The sequence below is a fragment of the Punica granatum genome, chromosome 4, assembly GCF_007655135.1.
Source record: "Punica granatum isolate Tunisia-2019 chromosome 4, ASM765513v2, whole genome shotgun sequence".
Lineage (NCBI taxonomy): Eukaryota > Viridiplantae > Streptophyta > Magnoliopsida > Myrtales > Lythraceae > Punica > Punica granatum.
The window spans coordinates 1,191,959-1,207,448 of NC_045130.1; the positions used below are offsets into that span (position 1 = coordinate 1,191,959).

A 15,490-nucleotide genomic window follows, 5' to 3' on the forward strand; every position below is an offset into this window, starting at 1 on the left:
AATTCAGAATTAAAGTAATTTTGATTTTTATTATAGAAAATGATAAATAAATTATAATTATAAATTTGACTTGGAAAATATGTATTTTTATTATATAGTGTGTTGAGTTAAAGTTAAAGTTAAAATTTTTGACTTGGAAAATACGTGTTTTTATTGTGTAGTGTGTTGAATTAAAGTTAAAATTAAAACAAATCAATCTTATTGAAAAATAATGACTTGACCGAAAGGCCATATTTTCTCTAAAGTGCTCTAGACCTGATCCTGCATATATACATATACACACACATATATCTATATCTATATATTAAAATTCAACTTTACATTAAATAAGTTCATAGACAATAGGATTAAAATGATCAATTTATAATCATATAATAATGAAATATTTAATTGATCATATATAAGTCTAAACCACAAACTAAAATTTATGAAATAGAGTATACAGTGTATAAATCAAATTTGTAAGAGACATTTCAAAAGGAAAGTTTGTATTGAAATATTATTGTGTGAAATTTTAAACCATTTTTTGATAATTTTATGATTCTTAATAAGCAAATCATTTTAATATATATATATATATATATATATATATATATAAATGAAATAAACGTATGAAAAGATGAACCCGCGTACAATACAAAGAATAATTAATTTTTCATAAAAAAAATTCCCAAGAAAAATAACAAATCACTAATTCTGCGAACTTATAGTCATATACTGAAATTGACCCTATATTAATAAATGATCTCTCATAAGTGAACAAAATTTAAATAGTTTAAGAGAGTTGATTTAATCATGTGAATTTCATTTATTCAATTAGACGTTAACCTAATTTCCATTATAAGATATAAATTGTTATTATTATTTTTGAATTTGTGATAATATAAGAATTAAACAAGGATGTCACAAATTTTGCATATTTAAAATATGGGTAATAAAATAAATGTATATGAACTTATCATAAGGGGTGTCATCTACAACAAATTTCTCTATTATACTTACTACTAAATAAATATGTACTATAATACTCACTAATTGGGACTGTTTGATGCAAATTATATATTGAACTATACAAAATTAGTCTAATTTTATTATCTAATTATCGTACAAAACTTGAAATTAAATGTTAAAAATATTTTGCTATGTTAAGAGATCAATATATATTTTCAAAATTCAGAATGATTGTCATAAAAATGATATAGAAGTGTTTTAAGCTCAGAAATAAAAATATAATTTTCAAAAAGTTATGATCTTATAAATGAAAAATATTACGATATAGCGCTATTAGCTTAAACTCAAAAATTGGAAAAAAGGATTATCGTGAAGAGAATGCAACAGAGCCCTTTTGCTTTGGTTGGATTTTATATGTCATGCGAAAGGATAATTGGGCCCCATTTGAAATTTAAAACTGATTTTAGAATCGTGATTTTGATTTTAACTCTACCCATTAAACAATAAAAACACACGTTTCCCAAGTTAAATTTATAATACTATCTCATTTGTCTTTTTTCACAATCAAAATCAAAATCAAAATCAAAGTTACTTTAACTCTGAAATCAAACGCTCCCTTGGTGTTTACTATTAGTTGGGAATATGATGTGATATTATATACTATATATTGAATTATTCGATTATGTATAAATGTATGTATTTATGTATGTATGGTATATATGTGTGTATGTACACATTTGGAAGAGGCAAAAGGACTGGGACCCACACAGGTTCCCACCCCCCCCCCCCCCCCCCCCCCCCCCCCCTCAGAGAGACTTGAATGGACATATTCAACTTGGATGTTAAATGCTTCCGAGAAAATTCACAGTTGATGACTTCAGTGGTCATCCCATTATGTTTGGAATATTAATTCCACAACATCGATGTGTACACACTATGTGTGCTTTTAATATATTATTATTATTATTAAAAGAAAAGAGCATATCGAGCTTTATTGCACATTAATCCCCCAGCACTAGAACAATAAATATTCGATATTATATATATATATATATATATGCTGCACATCCGATATATAATCAATCACAGGTCACTACATACGAAAGATAAACGTTACTTTTATATTTTTATTTTCGAAAAAGAAAATGACAAGTCAAATGGTTCGAATATTCCAATGAAAATCATGCTTTACATATACATGCACATTTTGCACTAATGGCATACGTACCATATAATATCTAGTCCGAGGGACGGATAGATAGATATTCTATTTGCATGTCCCAGAAGAGCGAGAAGTACCATTATTATTAGAATCGGACCGAACCGACCGATTAGATCGGTTTGACCGAAACCAACACCCTCATTTGTTTGGTTCTTAGTTAAGATCAAATATGAAGGATTGAACCGTTGAACACATGAAACCGGCCAATTTTTAAGCAAAGTCGGTTTAATGGGCTCTCAAGCTTTACTTTTTGTATTTAAAAATGTTCAAAATTATTATGTTTAGGGCAGGACTCAATCTCCTAACCTCTCATTAGCCACTAATGCTACAACACTCACTAACCGCGCAACCATGCTTCTCTATTAGATAATTATATTTTTCTTCCCTTTTCCTCTTCCTCCTCTTTTAGTAATAGAGGTGTAGGGTGCCGCCGTGGCCGTCGGTGCTGCTGCTTTGGCTCTCAGAGTCAGTTCCCATCAGCCTCCTCATAAGCTCCGATCACCAGCTTGGATCTTTAGCTCTCCAACCACATCAACTTGATCTTCTCAGCGTTTTCGACTTTCCGCCACTTCTGATATGTCACCTTTTCCTAGCGGCTAGGGTTACAGGCTCTCTCCACCACAAATCCATCGTCATCGGACAGCTTACTTTTGCTATCTCTACGTTGTAGATCTCTGTCGAGGGCGGTGAAGATGATATCACGAAGGTCGCAGGGTGGTTTATGACGGTGGGTTTCCCTATCCTCCGTGATCCACGCCCTCTCCCTCTTCGGTTAGCCTTATAGTGGAGAGCGGTTGCGGTTGGCATGCTCCTGTGATGGAGCTTTGGATCAGAGATAACCTACTGCCTGACTGCCACCCTCTTTCAATTGGTGGTGGAGCCAACTGCCTGACTTGACCTGGTCCAACTACCAAGCTCGACTTGACCCGATTGTCGGAGCTAATTGACTTCTGATCCTAACCCAACCCCACTAAAATTATACCCGACTTTCCCACTCTTTACCGATCTTACTGATCGGACCTCCTCGTCACCCCCTGGTGGTGGCTTCTCATCTGTGGCTTATCCGCTTCCAGCTACAATAGTATCCCCACCCTCCAGTGAAAGGATTATAGGTTTAGTCTGATTGATTAAACCATCACTTGTAGAAAACGACCTTTTGTGGCTTGCCTCCTTATCGTTTTTTCGGCAGGTCTCGGCTCCCTTGCGATAGTCGCTAGTGTGAACCATCCTGTCTAATTTGATCTGATTGTCTTTAATGATAATCATTGGTTTGAAACGATTAAAGGAGTCTGGATGCTTTGGTTTAACTATCGAGGGTTTGGGTTGTTAAGATTTGGTTTGATATACTAGATATGAAGTTGTGATTTGTCAAGAGTCACTGTATCGAGTATCGGTTCAAGGCTCCTCTTGGTTTTGCTCATTTGTTTCGGCACAGTAGCAGCTTTATATGGTTTGCTATCGGCTTTGCTTCTCGGCATTGTCTGGGATCATATACAGTTCAATTCTAAGAGGTCAGGAACATACATACAATAACTGGAAGAATTTCTGCAACTGTATTTGTGCTCGTTGTTTTGCTTTGTCACATTATTTTTTCCTTTGCAGTGATCTCGGAGATCTATTGTATGTTCTATGTTTTTGTAATTTTCTCTTGATCATTTTCCCATGTATTCGTTTTTGTTATCAATGGACAATCATTAATTGCTAAGTAAAAAAAAAAGAAGAATGCATTCCATGTAATTTTGAATTGGTGTATGTTAAACATCGATTTTCTTAATAATATAAATATAAATTTAATTTTAATTAAACGCGTGGTCCGACCTATCGAATTCCTGATTGAACCCGTAAACCTATGATCCTCCCGATTCAACATTCATTCCAGTTCTCATAATACTGAGAAAAACTAGAAACGCAATACACATGGAGTATAAGAAATGGATGAATTGTTATAATAATTGACGGATGCGTTTTCTGTATAGAGGGATAATGATGCTCCAGGAATGCTGCTTGTCTCAATGGAGACAATACCTGCATATTTACGCCAAATAAACGTCGAAATGGATGTCCGATCGAATTGAGCCTCGCAATGGGGAGATTCTTCTCTAGCTCAGTTCCTATCTTCTTGGCTTGGACTGCCAAGAGATTAATCTTAATTTCTTCTTGATAAGTAACCGATAATTTTTTCTCTTTTTTCGATTATAACAAATCTCATAAATTTAATATAAAAAAATAAAAATTCTAATATAACTAATAATAAAGAGATATAGGTAACCCTATAATAAAAAATTAAACCCGTAACTTCTTAATTGGTAAGCGAAAACGGTTACTCCTGCTACATATTCTTACTCAAATTGTCAAGATTTTTTTTAGGTGTGTATCTAGTATCCAGAGTCCAATAGGATCTGATTAATTCAGTCAGTAGATCGAACATTAAATGTTATTTTTCCTCCCAATAAGTATACTTCCCGAAATTTAAACTTGTATTCTCCTCTTTACGGAAGTGAATTGCTTACCAGTCGATCAAGACTTTTGTTGGTATTGCCAATATTTTTAATTAGCCCAAGTGATGGGATGAAAAAGTATGGTGGGAGAAGTTTGACTTTTGACTTTTGGCGGGGGCCGGGCAAAGTAGTCAAAGTAATCCCAATTGAACTTGAGACTTGAAATGGAAGAAGGTGGAAGAATCGCACGCCGCGGCTGACCAACCCAACCCAACCCCGGTCCCCATCGTTTATTTATATTACATAATTAATTAATTAATTACTAATAAAGAGCGTTCGTACGTGTGCCGTGTTTTACAATTTCGTCGTCTGACTCTGTCTCCCCTGTGGGCCCCACTCCTATAATTGAACACGCTCAAAAATAATAATAATAGAATACCACTGCCTTCACTCATTTATCCATTAGTCACCATTTTTGCTTTCAACATATTTTTACCATTAATTAGCCCTAAACGTTGGTATCCCGTTTATCATTTATACCATTCCGTTAACTTTCGTGACGAAAACTTTATAGACGGCGTTACCTTTTCTCTCACTGTTCCGTTACGGAATGGTATAAATGGTAAACGAAATGTCAAAGTTTGGGGCTAATTGGTGACAAAAATATGTCAAGGGTACTAACGGTGACTAATGAATAAGTGAATAGTCTACTCAAGAAAAAGACTTCCAACTTCTCCAATTCTCCCCTCGCTCAAGCGTTCGCCGTTGACATTCATGGGCCCTATCTCTGGCCCATCTATATTCGATCGATATGATATGGTCCTCAGGAGTTGCCGAACTAGCATATATATATATACACGCGCGCACACACACACATATATATATATATTATGTCTCATGCTTAGCTATTGAGAAAGTCGACTATATGTAGAAGCTGACCATATATATATCGACGGCCGACGGAAATTACTGGATTATCCATTCCATTCTCATGGTCGTATCATATTTTCCCCAAGATGAGTCTCATTTGTCATCTATGATTCAGGAGAACGTAATGCCCGGACATCTCCTCATATATTCATTAATTATATATAGAGATGCGAGGTTGCATACGTTTAGTGATGTAAGTACACCCACACATACATAGGAAAAGTCACAATATATTAGTATAATATAATTCATACCTAGGGTTGCATTTATACATACATATATATATATATATATGTTTGATTAATTTAAACAAAAAGATATTTATTAGCAAATTAGAATATCTCCGCAGTCGATCAAAGGAAGCGAAACAATCATAGCATTTTGCGGATTCGGCCTAGCCACTCACTAATGTACATATTTCTGATGTGATACGACCACGAAATTTTTGTTTGCATTTTAAAATTAAATAATCAATTAAATTAATTATTAAATAATTTAATTAATTAAAGCTGTGGCGTATTTATTTTGGCTTCTAATTAAGAAGACCCGGCAAGTTGCTAGCCAGAAAGTGGAAGACTTGCATTTCTTGTGGCCCATATATATATATATAATGTATATATATATTTTGTTCTCATCTTTTTGTTCCCTTTCCACACCATCTTTTTCTCCTCTCCAAAGTGAGGAAGACTTAAACCAATAAACAATTAATTAAATAATCAATAAATCAGTAAATATTTTCATATTATTCTTTTTCTCATCCTAATTTCGATCGTTTCCCTAATATTATTAATTGGAAAAATGGACTTTCGTGACCCCTTGGAGAGATGACGAGACAAAGGACGGGAAATGGGAAGGGTCAAGTTGCTGCTTTTACCCGCACCCACTCCATGCAAACCCATTATTAGGCATTGCACCTATTTTTCTTCTAATTATTGTAGCCAAAAAGCTATAACTTTCTCAAGGAAAAAAAAAGGGAGAGAAAAAAAAGAGCATGTTTAGATGAGTTCGAGGTCATCCTTTATCATTGGCAAACAAATATGGGCTATGGCCCTATGCCTTGTCCATTATCGTGACTTATGCTTTGGGTGTGTGTACATATATAATACATATACAGGTATATATATATATATATATAAGCTTACAATTACAATTATGTGTTTCTGTTTTATGAGTGTTCACTTAAAAATGAAGTGCTGGCACAACTTGGCAAGTGATATCTACAAAGACAAGTATAAGTTCATGCATGCAACAGAAGATCGATAACTAATTAGTTGCGATTGATAGCTAGCTACTTGCCAGCACAGCAATTAATGATGTCTTATGCAAATTGGGAATTTCAGTTAGCCATCTGCTTTCTTTCCTTAAATAAATATCGCCACGACCAGCTAATTTATGATCCTCGAATTAATTATTAACAGTTCCATGACCTAATTGTTGTCTATATATATATATATATATGTAATTTCTACAATATATATAATTATAATATTAGTTTTTTCTTTTAAATGCTATTACCTAGGGTACACTTAATGAGTTAGGTTTCTGCTTATAAGTATAGCGACCTAGGTATAGGGGGACAGCTAGGGTTTATATTCCTATATATATATATTAGGTGTTTTATCTTTTTTGGTCAATGATGCAAAGAGAATATATGCCTCAAATGATATTCCTAATGATTATCAGCAGGCATGAATCACACCAGCCCTCGAAATCATTTTCATCGGCTGGAAAAGCAAGTGGAACCACCGTCCACTATGTTGTGTACGTGCTAGTTATATATGGAGAGATCATTAATTCAAAATATCATACAAGATGAAGGATCATTCATTCTCGTGATGGACTTGATTCTGCCTAATTCGTGACGGTGACTGGACTCTGTACATGTCCATTGTCTATCTGTGTGTCATCTAGCACATCTTTTAATCGGCGATATGTCTTCAAATAGATCGATAGCTAGCTCGACATGTATCGGATATTTTGAGCGCCATGATAGGCAGTTTCAATGGTGCGTAGTTAGTTCTCGATTTATTGTGTGTGGACCCGTGATAAAGGTTGCCGGCCCATAGAGGAAAGGATCCAATCCAAAATAGGAGCTCAAGCTGGCTGAGAGCAATGGGCATTTCTTTCATTGGGCGGAAGGCGAATGGGCCTTTCAAACATGAAAAGTACCATACTTAAGCTTTCGGTGGGAGTTGATCTGAAGGCCCAAACACATTATTATTATCCCGGGCACAGTGTGGCCCAACTTATGATAATTTAACAATTCTCTAAAGCCCAAATAGATAATATATTGATTTGTGTAGACATAAGCCCATATACACCAATCTCTACAACAAACACCCTTATTAGAGACTAATCATGAGAGGCAATGATAACATTAGTCTCTAAATTCTCATTTTGAGACAAATACAATATATATCTCTTATGTGGATTTTATTTACCTCTAAAAACACCTAAAATAAATACTTTACTAAATTACAAATCTATATCACAATTATTAGCAACAAATAAGTCTTTTGCCTAAAAAAAAAACGTTTAGAAACATATTAGTAGAGACATTTAAAAAAAATTGTCACTAAATATTTTTTCAGAAGCAAAGGACTTAATTCCTTCTATATCCAATCTTATTTGCGCCTAATATATTTTTTTAGAGGTAAAATACAATTGCCTCTAGATCTAATTCTCATTTGCATCAAACTTACGAAATTTTACCCACCGAGTAAGTAGATAAAATGTTAAAAAGTTTGATGGATTATTTTTACCTAATAATTTATTCGACATGAATTAAAGGATATTCAAATTACTCTCAAAATAAGTAGAAAATATATTTTATTTATTTATAGATTTACGTTATGCAGATTTTGAATTATATAATATGGTAAACTAGTATTCTTTTTGTGTATTTTAGTTCATCTTTTGTGTTTATTTATGATTTGTTACATATATTTTTAGGTAATTTAACAATTTTCAACTTACCACCCGGAAGGTTAAAGATATATATGCACAATATTTGATTTAATATAGTATGCATATTAATTATTTCCTTAATTTAAATTTTACGTATTTATTAAGGGTTGGCAAAAATATTAAATATAAATGAAATGTCATTCATTTCAAAGATGCATTGGTGGTGAAATAGTAAAGACGTGAGACTAAAAATACTATGCTAGTCAAGGGAACAAGTCGGGTTCAATGTACAATAGAAATATATAAGAGAGATAATAAGCACATGTAATTACCATAATTTATTTTGAAAAACCTTATAGAGGCAATTACAAACGTTCTTAAAAATATCAAATTTAGTAATAAAATTTGTTGTTATAACTCCTTATTAGAGGCAAATTTAATTAACTCTAAAAGTACTAATTAGTTACTTTTAATTATTATTGCTAATTTGCCTCTATATATCTAGAACAACACACGTAAATGAGGCAATTTACTATTTTGTCTCTAATATCGTTAGAGGCAAATAAATGGCTTTTGGAAGCAAATATCATTGTTTCTAAAAGAAAATTTTCTTGTAGTGAATGATGATTTGTTCAGTTGGTTCAACGCATGTTTTTCTTGAGTAAAATTTCGGTTCAAAACTTATGAATAGAAAAAAAATCTATGATCGGAGAAGATACAACCCTTAAAGGGCCAATCAAATTGAAATTTGAATTAGTTAGGATCATATTGAGTTTCTGGATATATCGTGGTGCAAATTGAAAAATTATAAGCGCATCTATTTCAGTGACGGAGATCCAAGATTTGGATTAAGAGGGCTGAGATTTTTGAATAGGCGAATGATAATATTTTTTTAAAAAAAAAAAAATTAGAAGAGGCAACTACAAATTCCAAAAATTATGATGGGAGGGGACCCGGCCGTCTCTGATCACCTGAGTGTGGAAACAAAAGGATTCCACTTGGCCGCAAATTAAAATGAATGAATTAAAAGGATTTGGATTTCCCACTACACAGCAAGTAGCTTGCAAGCCATGACTTACTTGGAGTAGCAGAAGGGTTTTTGTTTTGGGCACACTGTAGCATGTGATCTGATTGTCCACTAAAGTTTGTTTGTATATATTATTTTGCCATATTGGATATGATCTTTGTGTGCGTGCGTGTGTGGGAGATATCCATGTAATGATGTAGAATACCATGTATAGTACGTACACAGAAATATATGATCATCAGCATTACCAAAGATAATCGTAAGCCAATCATATATCTCACAAGAATTAAGAGAAGACCATCAACAATTCTCTTATAGCTAGGGCATATTTACTCTACAATCAGGATCAATTAGGTGCAATAAAATTTAAAACATTTGCTAGCTATGTGTTTATGGTGATATGGAATATATATAACACTGGACAGATCGAGTATGCCATTAGATATGAGATTAGATATAAATTATACGAGTCTCTGACATATCTTTCTCGGATACCAAATTAAGAACTAACATTGCTGAACGTAACTTGAGTGGATTATCCATCCCATAAGAGGAGTGTGAAAGAGCTATTTTTTGGCTTGTAGCGTACCCTGATATATTTAGAATCCAATTGAATCCCGACTAATTCAGTTCGAGTTGGGTCAGCCGACTAAGGGATAAAACTTTTATAGGGTAGATTTTCTTCATTCACAAGACTCAAACCCAATGTCTTAATTATGAGACTTTGCTTAACGTGAAAGAGCTATTTCGATTAGAAGGAAGTGCGTGAATAGAATTTCGTGAGGAAAACTAAAGACATATTGTGTATAAATTATGTGACGAGTGATGCATAAATGTGTATATATGATATAGTATTTGATATCAATTATCAAATATTACATGTACTATATATATGGTATATGAATGAATTAGTGAGATGTGGACGACAGCAAGAACACACTAAACTTTAAAAGGGGTCTCTTCAAGCACGCTATTCCTAGTGAGTGTTTCACTTCTATAGCCCCACTCCAGTGTTGTCATTATTTTGAAGAAACCTTATTGGCCTTTTTGCATGTGCCTCAACCATTCTCTGTGCATCAAACGCGCTTTATGAGCCCACCATAAGAATTTCCCCTAAGCCTATATATACCCCTGCCTTGATGAGGGATTGGACTCAAATCGATCAAGCCCATTGATACATACTCAATGGCTTCTCGTTCCCACAAGGTCGTCTTTGGTGTGGTCCTTCTTGTGGCGATTGCTTTGGGGATATGCTCGGCCTCTAGGGCACTCTTTTCGGTCGAGGCTGATGCTCATGCCTTGGTGGGTGTTGGTGGTTATGGAGGTGGAGGAGGTTCTGGTGGCGGCGGTGGCTATGCCGAGGTAGTAGGGCATGGAATTGAAGGGTATGCTGGTGGAAGTGGCAGTGGAGAAGGGAGTGGGGCGGGTTTTGGAGGAGCTGGCAGAGGACATGGTGGAGGTGGTGGTGGTGGAAGTGGTGGTGGAGCCGCCTATGGTGCTGGCAGTGAGCATGGTGCCGGATACGGGGGTGGGGAAGGTGGGGGTGCTGGATATGGTGGTGGTGGTGCAGGGTATACCGGTGGTGGTAGCGGTGGTGGAGGCGGCAGTGGTGGTGGTGGTGGTGGAGGATCCGGTGCTGGAGGTGCTGGTTATGGTGGTGGCGAGGGAGGCGGGTCTGGTAGTGGGTACGGTGCCGGAGGAGCTGGAGGTGGTGGCGGCGGCGGCGGAGGGAGTGGTGGGGGTGGTGGAGGAGGTTATGCTGGAGGAGCACATGGAGGTGGGTATGGCAGTGGCGGAGGAGCCGGTTCAGGTTCTGGGGGTGGTGCTGGAGGCCATGGTGGAGGAGGCGGTAGTGGCTCTGGAGGTGGTGGCGGAGGAGGTTCAGCTGGAGGTGGTGCTGGGGGCGGGGAAGGTGGTGGCCATGGCGGCGGCTACTAATCTTATTTTGATGATTAACACTTTGCTTCCTAAAGTGGAAACAAAGTGCACCTTCATCCCCTCCATCAACTTATTATCCTAAACAAAAATAAGATTAATTCATCGTGTCATGGAGACGAGATCCGTTTAATTAGCTCTATCACCTACTTGCATGAATTTGGCATAAATTTAATTATAATATCCAATCAAAAGTGCAGTAACATCTAAAATGGGAATGGAGGGACATTAAGTTTGTATTGCACGTACGGCTTTACGATATATATGATATAATATATGGTGCAATTTGTGTCTAATATATATTTTTGGTGCACTCTTCTTCCATATGAAAGTTATCACATGTTGTAACGGGGGGGGAAGTTATCATATGTTAACCTTAACTGCCGTGTAATAAGGCAACTTTACGTACGTTGCATGGGGATGGAAACAGTCTACTGCCAATGATGCATGACCGGGAGGAACATGGGCACATATACTTTCCCAGTTTCCCTTCCTTCTCTCCCAGATAAATATCATACGACTAATTAATTAATATGTACTCTAATCGTAAAGATTAATGGAAAGGAGAAGCCGATTAAGCAACACTCCAACAAACATTACGCGAAGATATTCAAGCCCAGAAGATATAAAAAATACTTGGTGCTAGCAACTCGAAAGAGGAACTATAAGATAGTATAGTAATGAACCATAGTGAGCATTTAAAATCCTAACCCCTGAAGCAATCAGGACTTCCGATTATCAAAAGTGGGTGTAGCGCAGTAGCGCACGTTTTCGCTTAGTAATAAAAAAGTTCCAGCTTTGACACTCTCTTGGTGAGACTATACGTGTTTTATTTAAAATTTTTATTTTTTTGTACTAAACTCATCGGTTTCTCTTATAACCAAAAAATAAAAGTGCTATTTTCATGTTATCATTCCCTTTTCCTGTTTTCTTTTAAAGGGCTCAAAAAATTAAAGGAACTTTAATGATAATACTAATATACAATAATATTGACCATCAATTTTGCAATTACCCATGGGAATACATTATTATCAGCATCCACATGCTAATTGGACTAGGAGCCTATTGTTTAGCGAAATCATTGGAGTCTCTTGACCCCATCTTTGTGTTTCCTAACTTCTTTTTTATCTGTTTTCCTAGAGCTCCAGCCTGCCCCGTTATCCACTAAAAAAAATAATGTTATAGTTGAGTGAATTATTATTTTTTAGTTTAAACAAGACATTTTGATGAAAGGGTCGGTAAGAACTACTTACTTGGATCGACGGTTAATTAGTATACATTGCGTGCATGCTATTAAGGAAGATGGAGAACTAAATGAGAGACAAATAGAAATGCTAATTTCCTCATAGGTATCATCTGTTTTATGAATAATTTTTTTCCTATATAAATTGACCTGCAGGGAATTGGAGTAATGCATGGCATCCGTTTTACATGCTAAAAACAATGCTACAAATCCTTACACACATTACTTTCACTTTGTGTTTAACGAAAATGGAGGAAATTTGGATATTTATGAGAGTAAACATATTGCATATCTTTATTTATTTATTTTGATAACGAGGAGTTTATTCTCTCCGGGTCATAAACACCCTACAAGTCCATAAATCTAGGTAAGTCCATGTGCAAGCACATGTGTGGGTGGTCTCATCAAGAACTATACGCACAAGGGGTTTCAAACCTAAGACCTCGTGAATTATTCTTGTGCTAACCCTTGCGGGTTGCATATCTTTATCTTTTTCTGTCCTCTTAAATAAAATTCCAAAGAGAGGCCATTGTTTCTGTAAGCTAAGAATTCCTGAACACCTAGGCAAAGGTCCCTAGTTTTCTCAGGCTGCATTCTTTCCTTCCTGACAAAATTTCTCCGCCTATAAAAAGCTTTTACGCCAAGTCCACGAATCCTTCCCGCGCACTCCGGCAGCCACTGTGTCATAGACGGTTTCGTGTAAAGCACTATCTATCTAACCATTTCTGTTTGCGGTAGTACTGGAAGATGGGTGTCAATTCCAGATTCAATAAGAAATTGGAAGGGGATCAATCTCTCCTGCATAAGGGATATTCCTCGGGGTCCAGCACTCCCTCGCCACAGCAGCATGTGGTTGTGGTGATGGATGGCTTGATAGAGTTCACCACGGAGCCACTCAAGTGGGCTCTCCAGAACATTATCACCCCAGGTTGCGTCATCACTTTGCTCGGCGTCATGCCGTGGCTTAACATTCCCCGTGAGTTTTCCTCTCTCTCCAGCTATATATATATATATATATATATATTGGAACAGCTATATCTTACGCCCTGTAATGTTCATTATTGTAAGATTTACGTCTGTACTCCAAATATGTCAAGTGTCTCTGAGTATATATCTTCCGCTGTCTTCAGTTTCCGTCAAGACCTGGCATGATGTTTGGCCGATGGAATTTGAGAACCTGCAAGACAACAACGTTGAGTGGAAGAGCGACCCCAAGCACCTCAAGCTTCAAGCAATCATCGATCTCTGCAAAAGTTATGCGGTAGGATTACATATCAATATATTAGACCATGTCACAATCCATTATTTGAGGTTGGGTTTCTGATCATACATGTTAATGATAATTTGTTAGTTGATCAATCTCATGTAAGATACATATATTAATAATGCAGGCGGTGCCCCATAAAGAGGTTGTCATGGGATATCCATGCCAGCTTCTCGTGGTTGAGAAAATCACCAACCTCCATGCTACCTGGGTCGTGTTCGACAGGTAATGCCATAGAATCTAATACTAATTGACAAGAAACAGTCACTCACAAGAAACGGGAAAACAAGAATATTCAATAAAAGAAAATTCTCATGATATGTTGCGTTGTTCATCAGAATTTACCGAATTAATAATGTAAGCCTGCATTCGGAAGCAGGCATATGAAAAAGAACAGAGAGTTCTATGTGGAAAGATTGCGGTGCAATATGGTGATGATGAAGGAGAAGGGGGAAGCAGACATTATCAAGACTAGCCATTCTTATGATGGACAGTAACATTATATTGAAGCGCACTATCCACAATGGATGATCTCCGATCAGCCTCAGGCCCATGAGATTTTCGTAGACGGAATACTGCCCACCCGAAAAACAAGACAGAGCAGGGATTAGAGGCCCTGACGACGAACGAGAGAACTAATAATCTGATGTAATGTACTTCCGCCTCCTGTATTCCCTCTTTGTCTTACGTTGATCACTAATAATCTGATGTTATGTACTCTCCATTTGGCTCCCGAACGGTTGAGGACGAGTGCGCCACTGCAGTAACACTCCAACCGAGATTTATAATTGACCAAGTATCACAAATCAACAGCTTATTCAACCGACAACTGAATTGAATTAGATGTTCTCTACATCGACAGTACCGAATGAAATCTCAAAGGTCAAATTCGATTAGGCTTAAAAAACAAAGGAATCCATTTGTTGTGTTTGCCATAAAGACGGTGCTGGAAAAACTATAATTAACTCAAAGATGGGCAGCGCAGCTGCTCTATAAATTTGAAAGGTGAATCACGAGCTGCTATAGCTAGGTAGCTGGTTTAGAACTCGAACAGCAGTACTATAATTAAATTCTGCATGCTGTTCGGGCTTCTTGTTTCGAAGATCCTCATTGCGATCAGCTATGGAGCAAGAGTTCGCTATCAAATCGAAATGATTGATTCAAGCAAGGTTTGGTGATGTTAATTAATTACATTGGCATGCAAACGCAAAATTTGCACCCCAATCAGAAGATGGGCCTCTTTTAATTTTCTTAATTTTCGGCCGGTTGTTAATGTTGGGCTACAAAACAAATTATTCCCTTACCGATATATCTTGAAATCGATCTTACTAAGTATATGTTGTTGTTGGGCTCCAGTGCTGTTCTTGGAATTTATGAAGTGCCAAGAGACTGCAGCAACTGAGGTACGTAGTAGTTGATTGAAAAAAAAAAGAAGAAAAAACACCTATGTCGAACCTGGGCCTCCAACAAATAAAAAATCTAATGTTAGGAGCATTATAATTTTAGTTGGACCTCTCAATGGATCGGCCGAACATACATGGGAAAACTTATTCAAATTGATCCGGTCCTGATC

General features: G+C 36.3%; 2 protein-coding genes across 2 annotated transcripts; both read left to right on the forward strand.

The window, feature by feature from the left end:
• Window positions 1–10,612: 10,612 nt before the first annotated feature.
• Window positions 10,613–11,706, forward strand: LOC116206377 (glycine-rich cell wall structural protein 1.8). Its single transcript, XM_031539229.1, has one exon. It carries the CDS (start codon window positions 10,661–10,663, stop codon window positions 11,411–11,413), a length of 753 nt encoding a protein of 250 aa, XP_031395089.1. The 5' UTR covers window positions 10,613–10,660; the 3' UTR covers window positions 11,414–11,706.
• Window positions 11,707–11,830: 124 nt separating this feature from the next.
• Window positions 11,831–14,690, forward strand: LOC116206378. The gene is made up of 4 exons (XM_031539231.1): window positions 11,831–13,629; window positions 13,784–13,914; window positions 14,045–14,142; window positions 14,297–14,690. The coding sequence occupies exons 1-4, from the start codon at window positions 13,401–13,403 to the stop codon at window positions 14,412–14,414; spliced, it is 576 nt and encodes a 191-aa protein (XP_031395091.1). The 5' UTR covers window positions 11,831–13,400; the 3' UTR covers window positions 14,415–14,690.
• Window positions 14,691–15,490: the final 800 nt, after the last annotated feature.

Coding starts and splice junctions, on each gene's coding strand:
- LOC116206378 (XM_031539231.1), top strand. CDS start 13,401: ATGGGTGTCAATTCCAGATTCAATAAGAAATTGGAAGGGGATCAATCT. Junction 13,915..14,044: donor ATCTCTGCAAAAGTTATGCG/GTAGGATTACAT, acceptor TTAATAATGCAG/GCGGTGCCCCATAAAGAGGT. Junction 14,143..14,296: donor ACCTGGGTCGTGTTCGACAG/GTAATGCCATAG, acceptor ATTCGGAAGCAG/GCATATGAAAAAGAACAGAG.
- LOC116206377 (XM_031539229.1), top strand. CDS start 10,661: ATGGCTTCTCGTTCCCACAAGGTCGTCTTTGGTGTGGTCCTTCTTGTG.